This window comes from Salmo salar, chromosome ssa03, assembly GCF_905237065.1.
Source record: "Salmo salar chromosome ssa03, Ssal_v3.1, whole genome shotgun sequence".
NCBI classification, from domain to species: Eukaryota; Metazoa; Chordata; class Actinopteri; order Salmoniformes; family Salmonidae; genus Salmo; species Salmo salar.
The window spans coordinates 39,827,037-39,840,236 of NC_059444.1; the positions used below are offsets into that span (position 1 = coordinate 39,827,037).

Genomic DNA, 13,200 nt, shown 5'->3' on the forward strand with positions numbered 1-13,200 from the left:
CCAATTTGCTAACCACCCCAATAGGTCCACAGACGATGCAATCGCCATCACACTGCACACCGCCCTATCCCATCTGGACAAGAGGAATACCTATGTAAGAATGCTGTTCATTGACTACAGCTCAGCATTTAACACCATAGTACCCTCCAAACTCGCCATTAAGCTCGAGACCCTGGGTCTCGACCCCGCCCTGTGCAACTGGGTCCTGGACTTTCTGACGGGCCACCCCCAGGTGGTGAGGGTAGGAAACAACATCTCCACCACATTGATCCTCAACACTGGGGCCCCACAAGGGTGCATTCTCAGCCCTCTCCTGTACTCCCTGTTCACCCATGACTGCGTGGCCATGCACGCCTCCAACTCAATCATCAAGTTTGCAGATGACACAACAGTGGTAGGCTTGATTACCAACAACGAGGAGACGGCCTAAAGGAAGGAGGTGAGGGCCCTCAGAGTGTGGTGTCAGGAAAATAACCTCTTACTCAACGTCAACAAAACAAAGGAGATGATCGTGGACTTCAGGAAACAGCAGAGGGAGCACCCCCCAATCCACATCGATGGGACAGTAGTGGAGAAGGTGGAAAGTTTTAAGTTCCTCGGCGTTCACATCACGGACAAACTGAAATGGTCCACCCACACAGACAGAGTGGTGAAGAGGGTGCAACAGCGCCTCTATTTTTAATATATATTTTTTATTTAAACTTTATTTAACTGGGAAAGTCAACCTGTTGGGGCTAGGGGGCAGTATTTGCACGGCCGGATAAAAAACGTACCCGATTTAAACTGGTTACTACTCTTGCCCAGAAACTAGAATATGCATATAATTAGTAGATTTGGATAGAAAACACTCAAAAGTTTCTAAAACTGTTTGAATGGTGTCTGTGAGTATAACAGAACTCATATGGCAGGCCAAAACCTGAGAAGATTCCATACAGGAAGTGCTCTGTCTGACAATTTGTTGTCCTTCTGTTGCATCTCTATCAAAAATACAGCATCTGTGCTGTAACGTGACATTTTCTAAGGCTTCCATTGGCTCTCTAAAGCCGCCAGAAAGTGGAATGGGGTGTCTGCTGTCTCTGGGAAAAGAACAGCAGCAGAATTTGTAAGTGGTCAGCCTGGGGACAGTGAGACTGAGATGCGTGTTCACGAGACTACTCCATTTTTTCTTTCAGCCTTTGAATGAATACAACGTTGCCCGGTTGGAAAATTATCGCTATTTTACGAGAAAAATAGCATAAAAATTGATTTTAAACAGCGTTTGACATGCTTCTAAGTACGGTAATGGAATATTTTGAAATGTTTTGTCATGAAATGCACTCGCGCGTCACCCTTCGGATAGTGACCTGAACACACGAACAAAACGGAGCTATTTGAATATAACTATGGATTATTTGGAACCAAAACAACATTTCTTGTTGAAGTAGAAGTCCTGGGAGTGCATTCTGACGAAGAACAGCAAAGGTAATCCAATTTTTCTAATAGTAAATCTGAGTTTAGTTAGCCCCAAACTTGGTGGGTGTCAAAATAGCTAGCCGTGATGGCCGAGCTATGTACTAAGAATATTGCAATAAAGCTATTTTAAAATCTGACACCGCGATTGCATAAAGGAGTTCTGTATCTATAATTCTTAAAATAATTGTTATGTATTTTGTCAACGTTTATCATGAGTAATTTAGTATATTCACCGGAGGTTTTCGGGTGGGTATGCTAGTTCTGAACATCACATGCTAATGTAAAAAGCAGTTTTTTGATATAAATATGAACTTGATTGAACAAAACATGCATGTATTGTATAACATAATGTCCTAGGAGTGTCATCTGATGAAGATCATCAAAGGTTAGTGCTGCATTTAGCTGTGGTTTTGGTTTTTGTGACATATATGCTTGCTTTGAAAATGGCTGTGTGATTATTTTTGGCAGGGTACTCGCCTGACATAATTTAATGTTTTGCTTTCGCTGTAAAGCCTTTTTGAAATCGGACAATGTGGTTAGATTAACGAGAGTCTTGTCTTTAAAATGGTGTAAAATAGTTATATGTTTGAGAAATTGAAGTTATAGCATTTTTGAGGTATTTGTATTTCGCGCCACGCGATTCCACTGGCTGTTGACTATGGTGGGACGCAAGCGTCCCACCTAACCCAGAGAGGTTTTAAGAACAAATTCTTATTTACAATGACAGCCTAGGAACAGTGGGTTTACTCCCTTTTTCAGGGGCAGAACGACCAATTTTTAGCTTGTCAGCTCGGGGATTTGATCAAGCAACCTTTCGGTTACTGGACCAATGCTCTAACCACTAGGCTACCTGCCGCCCCAACCTCAGGAGGCTGAAGAAAATTGGCTTGTCACCTAAAACACTCACAAACTTTTACAGATGCACAATCGAGAGCATCCTGTCGGGCTGTATCACCGCCTGGTATGGCAACTGCTCCGTTCACAACCGCAAGGCTCTCCAGAGGGTAGTGCGGTCTGCACAACGCATCACTGGGGGCAAACTACCTGCCCTCCAGGACACCTACGGCATCCGATGTCACAGGAAGGCCAAAAAGATCATCAAGGACAACAACCACCCAAGCCACTGCCTGTTCACCCTGCTATCATCCAGAAGGCGAGGTCAGTACAGGTGCATCAAAGCTGGGACCGAGAGACTGCAAGAACAGCTTCTATCTCAATGCCATCAGACTGTTAAGCAGCCATCACTAAAATAGAGTCGCTGCTGTCAACATACAGACTCAAATCTCTGGCCACTTTAATAAATGTAATAAATTGATTTAATAAAGGTAGTCACTTTAAAGTCACTTTAAATAACGCCACTTTAATAATGTCTACATATCCTACATTACTCATCTCATACTGTAACGCCCTGGCCATAGAGAGGGGTTTTTTGTTCTTTATTTTGGTTAGGCCAGGGTGTTACATTGTTCCTTGTTTCTATGTTCCTTTTTCTATGTTTTGGTATTTCTTTGTTTTGGGCCGTGTGTGTGGCTCCCAATCAGGCACAGCTGAAGCTCGTTGTTGCTGATTGGGAGTCACACATAAGGAGCATGTTTTTCCTTTGGGTTTTGTGGGTAATTGTTTCTGTTTTGAGTATTTTCCTAACAGGACTGTTTGCTGTTGTTTTGTTCATTTTTGTAGTGTTCTCTTGTTTTTTTAAATTAAAATTCTAATGATGAACACATCCTCTGCTGCACCTTGGTTCCCTCTTCCAGACAGCCGTTACACATACGTATATACCGTTCTATACCATCTACTGCATCTTGCCTATGCCGCACGGCCATCGCTCATCCATATATTTATATGTACATATTCTCATTCACCCCTTTAGATTTGTGTGTATCAGGTAGTTGTTGGGGAATTGTTAGATTACTTGTTAGATATTACTGCACTGTCGGAACTAGAAGCACAAGCATTTCGCTACACTCGCATTAACATCTGCTAACCATGTGTATGTGACCAATAAAATGTTCTTTGATTTGAAATTCATTACATAGGTGTAAATGAAATTGATTTTATGTACAGCACTAGATTTTATGTAAGATGTCCTTGAGTGTCCTGAAAGGCATCTGCCAAATAAAATGTATTATTATTGTTATTATCATTATTGTTGTCAATATACACTTATTGGCCAGTTTATTAAAACACTAAAATGGTTTGCTCCTACAGACAGTGAGTCACATGGCCGTGGCTTGCTATATAAAGCAGGCAGACAGGCATTCAGTTACTGTTTGATTGAACATTAGAACGGGCAAAAACAAGTGACCTAAGCCACTCTGAGTGTGGTATGATCGTCAGTGCCAATCGCGCCGGTTCCAGTATCTCAGAAACGTCCGCCCTCCTGGGCTTTTCACGCACACAACAGTGTCTAGGGTTTACCAAGAATGGTGTGACAAACAAAACATCCAGTCAGCGGCAGTCCTGTGGGTGAAAACAGCTTGTTGATGAGAGAGGTCGAAGGAGAATGGCAAGAATTGTGCAAGCTAACAGGCTGGCCACAAACAGGCAAATAACGGCGCAGTACAACAGTGGTGTGCAGAACGGCCTCTCAGAAGCACAACTCGTCGGTCCTTGTCATGGATGGGCTATTGCAGCAGATGACCACCCTGGGTTGCACTCCTATCAGCTAAAAACAAGAAGAAGTGGCTCCAGTGGGCACGCGATCACCAACACTGGACAACTGAGGAGTGGGAAAAACATCGCCTGGTCTGATGAATTCCGGTTCCTGTTGCGTCATGCTGATGGCAGAGTCAGGATTTGTCTTAAGCAGCATGAGTCCATGGCCCCATTCTGCCTGGCTTCAACGGTTGAGGCTGGTGGCGGTGGTGTAATGGTGCGGGGAATGTTTTCATGGCACACGTAAGGTCCCTTGATACCAAATGAGCAACGTTTCCGTACCCTGAATAATTCAGGCTGTTCTAGAGGCAAAGGGGGTCTGACCCGATACCTAATAAACTGGCCAACTGAGTGTATATCTCGTTCATTTTTTCACCGCCTCCCTACTGCTTGCTATGAATTCTATCTGATGGTGTATGTTTAGGCCAGTGCTTGACTTGGACTGAAATCGGTGCCGGTACTCATGTTTGGTACCGGTACCTTTTATATTTCGGTGCAGGAACTCCTCAATACTTTTGAGATAATAATCTATAGGAGATGCAGGATCTCAAGCAGAAGAAAGTGTGAGGTGCTGGTACTCAATTCCGGTGAGCTCCTGCCCAAGTCAAGTACTGTGCTTAGGTAAAAAGACAAATAATGTCCCGTTTGGAGCACTGAAAAGTAGAGCATAATTATTCAAATGTTTTGCTCAATCTGATTGGTGGGCCTGGCTCCCTAGTGGGTGAACCTGCTCCCACCCATGCCAATCCATGCCTATGCCCCTGGAGAGAATGTTAGCTAAGTACATGTTAGACCATGTATCAATACTGGTGGCATCACAAGAAAAGCAGCGTTCTCTCGGATCAGCTTTCTCCATTCAAATTTGACCTTAACATTATAATTGTTCCACATACTGATGACAGATCAGATCCTAGAGAGATATTGAGACCTATGGCTACAAATAGGCTATTGAGGGAGCTTAATATGCTTACCCAATAATAATGCACTAAATCACAGATTCATTTGTCACACATCATGAAACATTGAGGCAAAAATGACAGACAGTAGCCTAGTTGTAAAATAGAACTCAGTTGATTGAACATAAAATAGATTGAAATATGATTGAAATAGCCTATATAGGGCCATGTAACCTATGTATATTAGAATTCAGTCATCTGGGTTTTCATTTTAAACATAATTTTAACCTTCACTTGTTTGTAACAATTGCAAATATTTTTGCAACTTCGTTCCGACGGTATCGGCAGTCACAATCAGACAGATCAGATCACAATCAGACATCTCGAAGCTATGTTTAGCAGATATCTTCTGTAAATAAAGTGACGCGGAATGGAAAAAAAGATCTAACTATGCACTTTGGCTCCTCTACAAGTGCTCTGGGTCACTCGTAGATGTACGAAGGCTATTAAGAGCCATATTACTAACAAAGGCTCTGGGAAACACCTTGACTACTGTACTAAAGATACTGTACATCGTAAGAAGCTTCTAACGATGATCTCATTATCGAAGGCTATTGGAGACGAGGCCATGGAACTATCTAAGTCAAAGCCGTTTGAACAAATAATTCGATTAAAAAAATGTAACTTTGTCGAGTTGGTTATTTGGAGAACCCCCCCCCCCCACACACACAAATAAATAGTTTTTTCGTTAACTATGTGAACGGTACAGGCCCCTTCTCACATCCACATACATATCTCAACGAATAATGAACACTGCACCTATCCAATGTCACAATAATTAAAAGTGTAGCCTAGGCCTAAATATTTATATTAAAATTTGACCAACAATTAGCCTATGGGTTACATAAAAAGCAACAATAAACCTATAGGCTATTTCATGAAATCAGCATTTTGTAATAACCAACTCAAAATTAATTTGACAATGATATTGTCACACAGCCAAACTTAGCCTACAGCAAATAACACTGCATTGTTTTAGGTAGACAACCTAAACATATTCTTCAACGAATCTAGCAACTTCAAATGAATCAACTTCAAATGAGTTGCTTACCTAAAACAGATCCATTTAACAACCTTTGGATTTCTATTCACTGGATATTGATTACCAATCGCATCGATAGGACGTAGGCCACGCTGTTCAGTATTCTGCCCACAGTCCGTCAGTCGTTGCACTCCAATAGCAATCCCCCTGTTATGACGAAAAGCAGAAACCGTAGCGTAAACATGTGGAAGTCCGTTTTTTATACTTCAGACACCACCGAGACCTAGAGCGCAATTATTGCTAATTTATTGTGTTATAACTATAGGCCTAAATATAATGTGTGAGAGGCAATATCTCGATATCATACGGATGTAGGCCTATCAAAATAAATCGAGCAACCAACCTAGTCCTCCTACACACCTACAGACAAATGTATTTTCCCGTTTCCGGGAAATAGACTATGAACAATAAAAATAAACTATGAACACAAAATGAATTTCATAGACGAGAGATTAGGCTTACTTACTGTTTTTTTAAAGGAAATAACCATGCCGAACATTGAGAAAGAAGTGTATGAATTTGGTCAATAAATCGAATGAGTAAATCAATTTAAAATAAATGTTAAATAATTAAGTACCAGTACTATCCATAAGGAGGAAGATTTGTGTGGTTAAAAAAATAACGGCTATTCAGTTTTATTTATTAGTATTATAATTACAAAACTAATAATGATTCCAAATGATGTTTAATACGATTTAATATGGATAACATTATAAATAGAATACTCTTTTTTTTTTACCTTTCAAAACAACAGGTTGACTCTCGTGGTTTCTAAAAGCACTGTATTATTCGCTAGAAGACGTATAAAAATATACATTAACCTAAATAAAATCTAAACTAAATATTTTCTACTAAAGCTGAAAAAACTTTTAGCAGAATATCTTTATAAATAAGGAGGCCTGTCATAATATTCATCAAAAGGAATTCAAATATATTTTAAGGCCCAAACATTCATGCGTTGCCTAGATAACACAGATGCTCAAACTTCTGGCTGACTTTTTCTATCTATTTTCCACACACAAGGGTTTTCCTGACATAACATTAAATTGGTTAGTTCCATCTTACCAGCCAGACAACACTGACAAAAGGTGCCCGTAAAACTCACAGCTGGAAAATCTGATGTCTTGATCTCCGGAAATCTTCGTTCAACGGCTACCACTTGTTGATATCAAAATGTGTGTTCTGTTCAACTGTATATATGAAGTGTTTATAACAAATTCCTTTGAGATTTACTGTTCAATTTTAACTTCATTTTACCCCATCTAAATTAAAGATTCAATATATTTTCAGAAGAAGGGCCATGGTCACATGAGAGACAAGTGTGCAGCCATCGTGCAATCAAAAGTGATCTAATTCATGAACAGGATTATTAAACTAAATTCATTTATTGTCGAAGAGACAATCGTACATAGTTGCATCCTTATTTGCGTATCATTTCTCTAAATTCTGCACAAAAAAAGTTATTTACAGCATTTGTGCCGTAGTCATATGCATTTTGTCTACTAGGGCATACGTAGTTCTTGTCACAACCAAAACATAAAATACGTACAAAATAAGTAAAGTCCATTGGAACTGACAGGCCTATCTGTATTTGGTTCAGTGTCCATCTGCCACACTTTAAATCACACATCACCTTTTACCGTAATTATTCAAAATGTAAAAAATGTTGCAATACTGTGAACATCAAAATAAAGAGTGGATTGGACATGTTTCCGTATCTCAGTGCTGTATTGTGGACAGGAAAGAAACATCAAGATTCGATAGCCTCTCAGTACATCAATGAACTAGCACATAAAACAGGGCCAGAAAACAACTTTCCCAAAAGTGAAGAAAGTGCAAACGAGCTGGGTCATATAGCTACAGGTCCATGGTCTAAAGCTGAATTTCAACTTCCACAAAGGGCGCGCACACACACGCAGTACCCTATAGCGCCACACACGCCTACACATACAGTACCCTATAGCGCCTCAGAGCCAATACCCAGGGTGAAGAAGCGCTGTGCATGCCGAGGTAACCGATTCTCTGGCTATCCAACGGGCATTTATTTCCGATAGCAGTGGGTCATCGATAGAGGGAGAGTAGGCTAACCCGGGGAGACACGTTCACACACTGCATGCTTTTTAGAAGCTGCAACAGTGTGACCAATGAAACTTCTACCTCTACCCACTTTATTCAGGATAAGGCCTATACGCTTCAATGTATGGTCTATTGCCTGGCATTTCCTTATACTGTATGATCAAATGGAAATGACATAATATTTACCAAATAAAAACAAATGTGTTTATTTCAGATTTAATGGAGAAACGACTGTGCTGAATTCTCTGAAATAAGTAACCAGAGAGTATGCCTTTGTAAATCATGAAAATACCATCTGAAACCGGACTGTTAAAATGAAGTTCCCAAATACAAGCAATTATAAAGCAATTGTTATGTTGCATTCGCATATGCTATAAACAAGTATTATGATTATTATTTGTATTATTATATAAATTGGGTTATTTTCCAGTCTGTCCTGATAAATTAAAGAAGGTTAGTAGGATGGAATCTTACGGTCACATGTTAAATAAATATCCGGAAACAATTTAAACGTGCTTTTTGCGCGAGATCAGAACTATAAAAGAGCATTTGATATAGAAGAACCAACTTGTTTTTTAAGTCTACGTTCACATGTCCATGCTGTGTTTTGTGACGAACAAATAGCTCTACGTACCAGCCGAGTGAACCTCAGAATGCTGGCTGGAGATTAGAGGGAAACGATTCAGAACAGAAGACCTTCCTCTCTTTTTCCTTACCATCGCCGTGGACGGCGTTAGGATCCTTACTTTGTGACCTCTCCCTCCCTCCACCCTCTATAACAGGGCCAGGCCACGTCATTAATCTCTGTCAATCAATACATTGATCAGGTTTATCACTAAGCGCATAAATGCCAAACCATTCACTCCGTGGGAAACACATTTTATTTAGAAGGGGCACTTGTGTGCCAAGGGAATAAAATGTAATTGTGCATATACTGCAATGAATTACTCAGATAGATATATTGTTACCTTTACATTTAAATCTCTCTCTCACACACACACACACACACACACACACACACACACACACACACACACACACACACACACACACACACACACACACACACAGGTGCATGCCTTGAAGTCCTTATATACTCCTCACACGCCACTACAGTGTGGTCTGTCTGTGAATTCCACACGACTATCATGCGCGTAACCGACACAGTTCTAAATACACAGGGGGCGCGCTCACATACACACTGACACGCGGCTCAGCCAGTTTTCAGTGGAAGCGCTGTTGGACAAGGGATGAGATATAGCCTACGAGCGCCTAACACAGGACACCAACACATGTAACGTGGACGAGGACTATACTCGGTATTTAACCACTTTGGATCAAGATAAATTATTTACAAAAAACATGTTGGATTGACTGGAGAAAAACTCGTTAGGTAATATTATCGCTCCAGGAAAGCGAGAGGGAGGAGAGTGAGCGCGCGCCTCTGTCTGTTTGTGTGTGTGTGTGAGTGAAAGGAGAGAGAGAGGGAGGGGAGGGAGGTGGGATCGGGAAAGATATATTCTTTCAGCGATGGAAGTCACAATGGAAAACCTTGGCAACCTTCACGGCATCTCGCACTCACAGGCGGGGGACCTGATGAGCTCCTCACACGCTCGGCATTCCTCCGCCCCTTCTCACCGGAACCTAGTTACTCACGCGCACGGCCGGTCGGCGATGGTGTCCAGCATGGCCTCGATACTGGATGGTACCGGGGACTACCGGACAGACCCCTCGTCGCTCTCCGGCCACCTTCACCCGGCCATGAGCATGTGCGAGTCCGGGATGAGCCTGAGCAACACCTACACCACCTTGACACCTCTCCAGCACCTACCTCCCATATCCACTGTCTCCGACAAGTTCCACCACCCACACCCCCACCACCACGCAGCCGCCCAACAGCGACTCTCCGCGGGGAATGTCAGCGGGAGCTTCACGTTGATGAGGGATGACCACCGGGGGCTGGCGTCTATGGGCAACCTATATTGCCACTACCCCAAAGATATGTCCGGCATGGGCCATGGGTCCCTCTCCCCGCTGTCCAACGGCCTCGGCTCTTTGCACAACTCCCAGCAGACGCTCTCAGCCTACGGTCCAAGTAATCACCTCTCCAATGATGCCAAGATGCTCTCCCCCGTGACAGGCTTCGAGTCCCACGCCGCGATGCTGTCTCGGAGCGAGGAGCACATTGCCAGGAGTTTAGGTGGCCATGGGCACGGCATGATCTCCAACCTCAACGGGATGCACCATACGCACAGCCACCTCCACTCCCAGGCCAATGGGGCAGCGATGCTGGCCGACCGGGAGAGGCACGGCGCTGGGGCCGGCCAGGGAGGAGGGTCAGGTGGGCAGGCGGAGGAGATCAACACTAAGGAGGTGGCTCAGCGGATAACAGCGGAGCTGAAGCGCTACTCCATCCCCCAGGCGATTTTCGCACAGAGGATCCTATGTCGGTCCCAAGGAACCCTCTCGGATCTTCTGCGGAACCCCAAGCCATGGAGTAAACTCAAGTCTGGCAGGGAGACGTTCAGGAGGATGTGGAAGTGGCTCCAGGAGCCCGAGTTTCAGCGGATGTCTGCCCTTCGGTTGGCTGGTAAGATGCATCTGGTCTCACTGCCTATTTCGCGTGGGCTTCGTATTGAACACTCAATCGTAAACAATTGACGGTTTGCGCTTATTAAAAGCATATGTTCTCGCTTTTGTCAAACTCGCTCTATTTAAATAGCTAGCTGTATAGGCTTATATAAACATTTGATATGCTATACAAAGCACTTGTTTTATGCTAAAGACTTAAACGAACTTTCTCAGACAAAACCTCAACTTCCAAACGATTCAGCACCGTGGACAGCGGTCAGTGTAAAACGGTTGCGAGCAAAGCTACTCACGAGACCAAGTAGCCTAAACGGGTTGTCAGGAGAACTTCAGAGCGAATCTTTCTCTCTTTAAATTGCAGTTTTAGATAAATATCTGCCGGTACAGTGAAAGTGATTACATGGTATCCATGTCACCATATGTTGGTGTGACACGTTGCAAGAGAAACCAGCTGCATACACTGTCTTACACCTCAGCCTAATGGGGTTTTTGTACCCATATAGCCAAATATAATCACTGAGAGGACCTGGGCATTGTCATATAAGGCTAATATGAGACTGGGTGTATTATGTCCACAAGGTCCTCGAGATAGGGAGAATGTGTGCTCTCTAACGCGCCAGGCCGGGTGTGTGTGTGTCTAAAACATGTCCCCCTGTCCATCGTGGGTCTCTCTAGTGAATCCCATATGTTCCAAACATGTAACTCACATAGTCACTCTCTCTCATGGGTCCCGTGCGCTCCACCAGCTTGAACATGGAGGCATATAAACTAGTCGCGCGGGAGGAGAGCGCGTCAGCGGCGCGTGACCTCTGGCTGCTGATCAATACGCGACGTCCCACTCTACCCTTTAAAATGTGGCACCCGAATCAATATTCGAATCCGACCTGAAAGACAACCAACCACACGGCCGCGCCGGCTTTTCATTTAGACCCTTAACGCTCTAAAATTAGACTACATATGGGTTGTCAGTCTACAACTGGCTTCCCTCTGCTTCGATGACGCAGATTTTAGTTCATGCCATATTTAAAATGCTATGGGGCCTATCCCTTGGGCATAGAAACACCTACTACTCAAGTAAAATACAAAGTATTTTCGTTCAAAGGACATTTCTTGCTTTTGGCAATACTAGTAGGCGTACAGGCCCTCCAGCCAACCCTAAATCATCGAAATAAAGACCACAAACGCGTCCATTTAATTTTTATTCGATTTTCTCTCTGCAGTTAATTGGTTTGATTAATTTATCAGATTATGGTTTTACATTTTAATCATTGTCCAATCAATAGTTTAAAAACAAGAGACATTCGAAATGAGTCTAAGAGAAAAATTACAATAATTGAATCAATAAATAATCCGCATTTATAGGGAGAGTTGTTTTTCCAAATGGTTATCGTATTTCTGAGAAGATGTACATTTTTTGTGTAAAACAGGAAGGGATAAACGGGCGTCCCCTATCGTCCTCATCCTATATAATTTCAGAATAGTGCAGACATTCTATTTAAGAAATAACTAGGAATTTCCGTTTATGGCCTATGCTTTAATATATTCGAATGTCTTTTCCAATTTACTCAAAAACATGCAGTTGAAACATCAAAATCACACAAAACGTATCGGCTATGTGATCACCTTACATCCGTGGCTTTTCACTGTTCTAATCTGTCAAATAAAAATCACTCTGACCAATGTGTAGGCGTGTGTAAATTCCCTTGTCAATAGCGGCCAGAGGGGTTGACTTTAGTGCCCCTCCCAGACCACAGTTTTCAATTAATTCAGGTACATCTGAATGGCTGGTGAGTTACTGACTCATGAAAAGTTGTGTGCGTAAGCCTTTGTGCGTGTGTATGTGTGTGTATGTGTCAGCAAGCATGTGTTGAGTGGAAATGCTGATCTCACCAATCTCGCTGTCATACCATACACATTTGTAAAGGCATTGAACCAACACAAAAACGTTTTGTAGCTCAGACTGAATCAGCAGGCTAGCCCAGGGGTCCGTAAGGACAGACTTTGGTAAGGTGTTGGAGCTTCTAGTAGGTTGTTGGAGATGGTGTTGACACCACCAGATCGTGTTCTTGTAGCGTATGATTTTACTAGGTGTTACAGTCAATAACTGATTCCTCTGCACTGTCACAATGTATACATGGTGTTGTGATCACAAGCTGCAGGCCAGACAGTGTTAGAGCTGTCTGAACTTGTACAGCAATAGACCGGATACAGGTGCAACCTTTTCCTTATAAGAAGCATATTTAATAAGTAGTGAAAAAGCAAGACAGATAGCTGTGGCCAGCAGCCATAATACTGTGGAGGGCCATTCATAGTGTAGCTCTGTCCTTTCCCTGTTTGCCTGGCTTCGCAGATAGAAGATCAATAAAGCTGCTTCCAATTCCCAACCCCCACTCTCGCTTTCCTCTCTCTCTCTCTCTCTCTCCCCCTGTC

General features: G+C 42.7%; 1 protein-coding gene across 2 annotated transcripts in view; it reads left to right on the forward strand.

Moving 5' to 3' along the window:
• The first annotated feature begins 9,421 nt into the window (after positions 1 to 9,421).
• The window catches only part of LOC106599992 (one cut domain family member 2), a 28,073-nt gene continuing 24,294 nt past the window's right edge, over positions 9,422 to 13,200 (forward strand). For both annotated transcript variants that reach the window (XM_014191324.2, XM_014191325.1), the window contains exon 1: positions 9,422 to 10,771. In XM_014191324.2, coding sequence (XP_014046799.1) covers positions 9,712 to 10,771 — 1,060 coding nt within the window. In that variant the 5' untranslated portion in view covers positions 9,422 to 9,711. The remainder of the gene's footprint in view (positions 10,772 to 13,200) is intronic.